Source organism: Papaver somniferum, chromosome 5, assembly GCF_003573695.1.
Source record: "Papaver somniferum cultivar HN1 chromosome 5, ASM357369v1, whole genome shotgun sequence".
NCBI classification, from domain to species: domain Eukaryota; kingdom Viridiplantae; phylum Streptophyta; class Magnoliopsida; order Ranunculales; family Papaveraceae; genus Papaver; species Papaver somniferum.
In genome coordinates, this window is record NC_039362.1 from 92,350,289 (window position 1) to 92,358,677 (window position 8,389).

Below are 8,389 nucleotides of genomic sequence, written 5' to 3' on the forward strand. Positions count from 1 at the left end.
TTCTAATGATTCAATTCAAGAAAAATCATAGGAAGTTTGGTTTATCTTATTCCCATCTCAATTCTCGTATTTGATTATTAATTTTAAGTAAACTTGTGTATTATTACTAATTTCTTTTTATTTTTAACAATATATATGTATAATATATATATATTTGTTTGTAATATTCAAGGACCTCCCGGCCCTACCTGCCCGAGCCCAAATTACAAAACAGGCTTGGATTGGTCATGGGTACTAACTGTAGATAAATAACCCTGCCCGCCCGGCCTTTTAATTTCATGGATAAGAGATGTTCCGGCCCGCCCTATACCGTCCCATTTAATAAATAGGTCGGGCTGCCCGGCCCGGCCCAATTTACACCCCTATGTATAGTACATTATCTTGCAGAATAATCTAATTACAGATAAACTCATTATCTTGCAGCCTTAATTTAGAGAAAAAACTTAATAAAGATAAACATATCTCCTCTCCACCTTTACTACCTAATTAAGGATCAAAGAATGAATATGCTCCTATCCTATCCTAACATCCTGCTAATATATCCATCTAAATATTTACACATCAGCTATGACAGCATGTGAGTCAATTTTGACTTTCCAGACAACTAATACAAAAACACATTTAACACGTGTCATCATCTCACCTAGACATGATAATACAAATCCATGCTTAATCATACACCAAGTGTCATAATGCTCGGCTGTATATGTACGTGGTCTTACGCGGCGCCTAGTTAAGTGCACTTGGACTGGATTTTTCTATCTATACTTGGTGGATTCTCTCTTTTTCTCTTTTGGCTATAAATACTAGACCCTCCTTAATTGCATTAACCCTAAACACAAGAACAAGATCAATACAAATTTAATACAAACCACATTTTCTCAACTTTTTCATTCATTACCATCTTCTATAAAAATCTTTCCTTATTTTCATCGCCATGGCTAATAATACAGACTTATCCATGATCCTTCCTAGGGTTCTTATTGTATCTAGACGGACTGTCCGGAAAAATAAGTTCGTTGATTTTGTCGGTAAGATTTCTTTCTCTATTCTGATTGATTTTTATGTATCTCTTATTGATTTTATTAATTAAAATCTTGTTAGATCCTTTAAAGATTTTAGAAATCCTTTTTTTCTTAATGTTCTTAGCCATCTTTGGGTTTTGATGAATTTATATGGCATGCATGCATAAATAATGTCCTTGTAAATTGTAATGTTTAAGTGATTTGCTTAGGATTCCTAATTTATTTTTTTCTTAATTTTGTTATCTATAGAGGACCAAAATCCCTTAGCAATCACTATGCAGTTGATCTAAACAAAATTTAGAAAAAACTCCTCAAGCATTTTGTTTCTGACTTTCTAGGTTCATTTTTATTTTTATTTATTATTATAGGGGAGTACATCAGATATTAGATAGACCCATTGTGTAGTACAAATGCTGTTCATCACCGATCTATGAAATGAGGTAGAGGGTGAAGGTTCCCTCCGTTTTAGGAGGGATGGAACCTCATAATTACCCACTCAAAAACATAAAATATTAGATAGTTCTGAACCCGCACACTAAGTCAATCAATTCATCTCTGAAGGAAGCTGAAATATGTCGGTCATGAAAGTTTAAGTCAAAAGAAATTTTCTGAATGTTATAAAATCACAGGCTCTTGATTTTTATGTACAAGTGTGTAGTCATTTATGTAGAAAATTGTCAAAACCATAAGAGCAAGTCTTATGGTGGAATCCAACCTATTCCAAGTGTGTAAAAATCATGGAATGTCAAGTCTAGTGGCTTCCAAGTCGGGGCTTTCCACAAAAAATCCAAGGAGGGTTCCATGGTTTGGTGGAAGGGTTCGTGGAATCCATCTAAACGCGAATAACAATAGCGCTAAACGCAAATAAGATTGGCGCTAAAAAAACGTCATTAAGAATTGCGTTTTTTTTTTTATCCGTAGATTTAAAATGAGTTGTTGAAATCTAACGGCTGAAAAAAAAAGTTTCATTCTTAATTGCATTTTTTTTAGCTCCATTCTTAATTACGTTTTTTTAGCTCCATTAAGAATAGTGTTTCTACTATTACCCATTACACTTGCCCTTCCATCCACAGTTCCAAGTGCTGAGGTGGCGCGGAAGATGGAAGATGGATGGATTCCACCATAAGACTTGCTCTAATAATGTAAAATTAATCTAAAACGCTCAAGTAAAACAAACTGATATCTGAATCATACTGCTCCGGTCTATGAATGGGATCTCATTATGTAGCAGTTGCAAACACCATTATAGTGAAGTCTTAAAAATTCTGTTAGTGATTTTTTTATTTGTTTTCAGTCTCTTTATACTAGAAAGAGAGAAACTTAAATAAGGAAGCTCTAGTCTAAAGACAGAAACTAATAAAAACATCCATAACTTGCAAAAACATTCCTAAACTAAAGAACATTCTAAAGATAGCTTATTATACCCCTGCATCAGACTAGATCTTAGACTCGGATTTCCTTTATCTCCCTAAATTTTTTTGTTTATAAATGCCATAAACCTTAATACCTCTATAGATCAACACAAACTTCAAACATATTCTTTTCAAATCTTCCCTTACCATCAGTGACATGGATAATGCAGTCCTCTCCACTATCCTTCCTAGGGTTCTTATAGTCTCTAGACGTGCTGTAAGGAAAAACAAGTTTGTTGATTTTGTCGGTAAGCTCTCATGTATAGTGTCTTCCTATTGAATTTTAATTATTAGATATAGTACAGAATCAAAAACCCCTTCTCCATTATTTTTATGGATTGTTATTGTGTTTCTTATTTTTTAATGAAAATTCTTCAATATATATCTTGCATTGCATGTTATGTCAGTTCTAGAACTCTTGTTTATTTTTTATTGGTTAGTGATTATCTTTTGTGCGTTCTATATTTACAGGTGAATATCATCTTGATTTGATAGTAAGTTATGGAGCTGTACCGGTGATAGTACCTAGAGTAACCGGAGTACATATGTTGCTAGAGAGTTTCGAACCCATTCATGGAGTTGTACTTTGTGAAGGTGAAGACCTTGATCCATCTCTTTATGAAGATGAAATCTCTGGTCTTTCACCCGAAGAATTAGATGAGATAAGACGTTTGCACGCCAGTGATACCGCCGTGGATCGCGAAAAAGATTCAATAGAATTAGGATTAGCAAAACTTTGTCTTGAAAGAAACATTCCTTACTTGGGTATTTGCAGGGGTTCACAAGTTCTTAATGTTGCATGTGGAGGAACATTGTATCAAGATATAGAGAAAGAGTTGCATAAAAATAAATCTTCGGAAGGAGAAACTTCTACTAAAGTTGTTCACATGGATTACGATAATTATGATGGGCACAGACATGCTGTGAAAGTTGTTGAGAAAACTCCTTTACATGATTGGTTTAAAGATTCTCTAGAAGAAGGGAAGATGGAGATTATGGTTAATAGTTATCATCATCAAGGTGTTAAAAGATTAGCCCAACGGTTTGTTCCGATGGCTTTTGCTGCTGATGGTTTGGTTGAAGGGTTTTATGATCCCGATGCCTACAACCCCGAAGAGGGCAAGTTTATAATGGGATTGCAGTTTCATCCTGAGCGAATGAGAAAGCCTGATTCTGAAGAGTTTGATTATCCTGGTTGTCCTGCTGCTTATCAGGTAATAAAAGCTCTGAGTCACGTAGTAGTTGTCATTTACTGAAAGTATTATCCTTTGTAATGCCAACCCTGAACCCTCATGTTATGCTTCAAATATACTCTATTAGCAACTAGACTAGAGAAGTTATTTCTTTATTGGTTAAATAATGCAGATGGTCGGTAGCGAAGGAATCCCAAAACTTGCTTGGTATTGTTAATAAACTGTGGTTTATTTTATTTATTTTTCCAGGAATTTGTTAAAGCTGTGGTTGCATATAGGAATAAGCTGAATGCTGCAATATGTGTCCCCAAGAGTGTAACAACACTTAACAAAGAGATGGAGAAGAAAAGGAAAATTATAATCAAAAGTTTCTCAATTGCTAGAAACATGTACGAAACAGGATGCGAGTCACCGCAGTCCAAGGCATCTGAACTTGAAGCAGGAGCTGAATTTCTTCAGGTAATAATAACCTCGCATATATTAAGATTGGATGCGAATTGGTGTTGTCAGTCATTTTTAATCCTAATTTGTTGTCTAACTGTTGCTTTTTTCTGTTATGCTTTTTAGTCAAGCACGGCATTGAGTACACAACAAGAGAAAAGGTTGAAGCAAATGGGTGCAACAGTAAGAAATTCTTCGTCATTCTTAGAAAGGTTGAAGATGCATGAAGAGAGGGAAAAAGTAGCAAGAAATATAATGGGGAAAATGTCGATTGAACAGTTATCTGATCTTGTGTCTTTCTATCACATGATGGGTAAAATCAGCTCTGAAGTGTTGGAGAAAAAACTTCAAGAATTAGTTACTGAAGTTGCTCTGTGACTTTACATTTATTATGCGAAATTGTATTCCTCATGTCGCATGTGTATTGGAAAAAGGTTCTTCTCACATGCGTCATGCAAGTTGGAACCATATTTTGACCCAACAATATGGGCAAGATATGCATGCCTGATTCCCTACTTGGAATTTGGGTTCGCTTATTTTATTTTATTTTTTGTAATGTAGAATTCCTTTTTGTTAATTTTGGATTTACTTTCGCTGTAGCTTTTTTTGTTTCATTCCGTCAGTCTAAGCTAGAAATGTGAAAATTTGTGATAGCTAGTAACTACCAGTTTTCGGCTATATGAAAGGCATTTGGCCCTCTCAAAAGCTTGGATGGTTGCCCTCTCATGACCAGAACACGAAATCTTAATCTTTGTGGGTACTTAAATGACCCCCAATAGTGCCCATTAAATATCCACAAGGTTACCTTGGTTCATTCTGGTAAGGTACTGAAGAGCCATCCAAGTTGCCACATCCCGCTTTCCACATTCAGTGAGAAAAATGAAAACTACAGTTTGGCCTATTTTGTACGGCTGTTGCTTTAGGGCCCAAAATGGTTAAACGACGACTTCACTCCACACGCGAAAACCTACCTAAAACCTAATAGTATAAGTTTTGTCCCGTAACTTCATCTTTTTCTTTGTTTTATCACTCTTATCTGCCGGTGAGCGATGGAGGAACTGGAAGCGGCGGCGGTGTCTCTATCGAAGATGATTTGCATTGGATTTATCGGAGTTGGTGACAAAAGGTATTTATTGTTGATCCTAAGATTTACATTGATTGGCTTCATAGTGAAAGATCGGGTATAAACTATATGCTATAAAGCCAATTTTATTCGTTTTTGGTGTTCAAAAAGTCTTGTTTCATATTCACTTTTAGATATATATGTCTTGTTTCGTTTTCTTAATGATTTGGATATTTTTTCACCCAATCACTTGTTGAATACTTGAATTAACTGATATTTTTATTAGGAAAAACAACAATGACTCGGAGATAATGCATATGGCACAAAATTTAGACTATACAACTTGGAAGTAATACCCTGAGATTCTGGTCTCCCATATGACAGTTTCTGTCAAAATAAGTTATATGACCCACAAAATTTAGACTATACAACTTGGAAGTATACCCCTGAGATTCTAGTTTCCCATACAACACTTTGTGTCGAAATAAGTTAGATAATTAATAAGGGGAAAGCCACTTTACTAGAAGGAAAGCTGATTATGGCCTGGTTTTGTTGACTTCTGGTCAACATGGGGTGAATTTAATAATTAGCTTTCCCAATCAAAAATCATATTTGGACCCGATATCTAGACTGCCTGTACATCAACATAACCTATCTCAAACTGTAATGGTTGAACCTCCATTTATTGAAAATTCTTAAATCATTTGTAATTAAAACACAAACAATAAGGAACATTAGCCTAATTCCATATTGCTTCATAAACTATAGTTTTCTTCTTGTATAGGGCTGTCGGGACAACACATTCTGCTTCTGGGGTTGGAATCACGAACTGCCTCTATGGACTCGAACATCTAATCACATAAAATAAATATAAGTAATCTAAATGACTATGTTAGAGTTGAGTTCAGTCAAGTCTGGCCAAAATAGATCAGGTGGACTCATCGCATATAACATCTCCAACTGGTGCAACATAAAACTGTAAGTTGTATATGCGAATAAAAAAACCATTGTATATGCAAACAAAAATAATTAAAGAAGCCAATAGAGATCATTCTGGTGGCGATCATGACAAATCGAAAACTATATCATTTCTTCGACTCCACTTTGGTATCTTGGGATTAAGAATTTAAGATACGGAAAATGGGTCATTTGTCCAAATATTTTTAAATCACGGTTCAAATGGACGAGTAAAAAATAGTTTGGGTGAAATGGCAAAAAAAAAATAGTAAGGATGAAACTGGATATATCCTGTGTAAATTAAAAATAAGAAAAAATATTTGAAACTGGGCACGATGAAACTGGTTACATCCTGGCTATTTTTACATTTTTGTCCATTTAAACAGTAACAAAATCTAACTGTCAATTTCACCCAGAAATTGTTGATTTTGGTCTTTTTAACCAATTTTGTGTTTAAGATAATAGACTTTGAACAATCGAACTATTTGATATTGTTAGGGTTTACGGTTTGTATATTTCGGTTAAGGTTATACAGGAAATCAAAATCCAAATTGTGAGCAAGCGTAATTCTAAATCCACCCAAAATCAAATAAGTTTGAAAAAAGTCAGCTTTCCCTCTAATAAAAGTGGCTTTCCCCTATTAATTTTCATAAATTAAATAGTCAATTTATCGTACAGTAATCTTTCAAAATCTCGGGATATGAGATTTCACAAGATGATAGAAATGACAAGTTTAATCTTTCGCACCTGAATAATCTCTCGATTCCATATGTTGTCATCAAAATGAGATTTAATCTCGAAGAATATGGACAACCAATGACTAGCACCCGTTTAAGTCTTGAACAATCCCAATTGAGATTTGTCTTTAACAAGTTCTTTTCTCATCAGAACAAAACAAAGAACAGGTAAAAAAATCTAGTAAAAAACCAGTTGAGAAAATCATGACAACGAGTAAAAGATTAGGGCTTAGTGATCGATTAGTTGGAAGAGTTAATGGTAGAGCCAGAGTACCAAAATTGTTTGTTGTTAATTAATTATCGTAACAATTGATTATAAAGGAAGAAGAATAAGGCTTTCAATACAATTAATTAGGGTTGCACAACGGATAGGGTGGGTAGGATATGGTCTATACCCGCCACCCTACCCGTTTACTGGCGGTTAAGAAAATTTTACCCGCCATCCTATCCGCTAAATAATGGATAGGGTATGATACGGTTAAAAAACTGGCGGGTAGGGTAGGGTTGGCGGGTATGGGTAGGGTATGTGCACCCCTAGGTAGGGTGGGTAGGATATGGCCTATACCCGTCACCCTACCCGTTTACTGGCGGTTAAGAAAATATTTATCCGCCACCCTACCCGCCAAATAGTGGATGGAAAATTTCTTGTTTGGTCCTAGGCCCATATAGTTATTTATAGTAGGGTCCAACCGGAATTTTTTTTTGTCCGGAGGTCCAAAATTAATTAAAACATGAAAATGTCCATAATGCCCATTACTACCAAACGTGTGTGTATACACTGCTTACAAATTTGAGTACATATCTGGTACACTGCTTAAAAATTCGAGTACATATTTGCTACACTGCTTACAAATTTGAGTACATATCTGTCTGGGTACATATCTGTCGTACTGCTTACAAATCCGATTATATATCTGAATGCTGACAAATTCGAGTACATATTTGCTGCACTGCTTCCAGGTAGAGTACAAATCTGTAAGAATCAATGATAAATAAATTAGAAAACGTATTACATCACATACATTGTAGGATCATACATTGTAGCAACCCAACCTTCTATGTTCCTCCAAATCCATTTGCAGCACACCTTCTTTGAAACACACGTCACAACCAATTTGTAACTTCATCAAGACCACCACCAATTTCACAAGCTTGCAAATCTGAACCAACAACAACTCCTGTTCCTATCATCCAAAATCTGTCATTTCTTGCAATAAGTTCTGAATTGCAGCTCCAGATCATCTCCATATCCAATTCCAGTACTGAATCAAACGTAACAAAGAGCATCTATTTCAGTATTTCATATACGTACTGAATCAAACATAACAAGGAGCACTTCCTATCAGTATGCGATATATGTACTGAAGATTCATGAACTACAAATCAACAGTATGACAACAACAGGTGACAGATCTATGAAAAATAAGATAATCGAAAACATATTACAGTATTTCACATAAGTACTGAAGGGTAAGACTAAAAAAGGAGCAAAAACACAGCAAATAGCACTTCCTATCAGTATTATACACATACTCATGGATCGAACCAAAAAAATTGGAAA

General features: G+C 35.1%; 1 protein-coding gene across 1 annotated transcript; it reads left to right on the top strand.

Annotated features, from left to right (window-relative positions):
• Positions 1-845: 845 nt before the first annotated feature.
• On the top strand, positions 846-4,670 carry LOC113277648 (putative glutamine amidotransferase GAT1_2.1). The gene is made up of 4 exons (XM_026526694.1): positions 846-1,031; positions 2,909-3,651; positions 3,880-4,089; positions 4,198-4,670. Exons 1-4 carry the CDS (start codon positions 938-940, stop codon positions 4,447-4,449), a joined length of 1,299 nt encoding a protein of 432 aa, XP_026382479.1. The 5' UTR covers positions 846-937; the 3' UTR covers positions 4,450-4,670.
• The last annotated feature ends 3,719 nt before the right edge of the window (positions 4,671-8,389 follow it).

What these genes read in the sequence shown, in the direction of transcription:
- LOC113277648 (XM_026526694.1), top strand. Translation starts at nt 938, where the DNA reads ATGGCTAATAATACAGACTTATCCATGATCCTTCCTAGGGTTCTTATT. An exon ending in GTTGTCCTGCTGCTTATCAG is followed by an intron (nt 3,652 to 3,879) that starts GTAATAAAAGCT and finishes TTATTTTTCCAG; the next exon opens with GAATTTGTTAAAGCTGTGGT. An exon ending in CAGGAGCTGAATTTCTTCAG is followed by an intron (nt 4,090 to 4,197) that starts GTAATAATAACC and finishes TATGCTTTTTAG; the next exon opens with TCAAGCACGGCATTGAGTAC.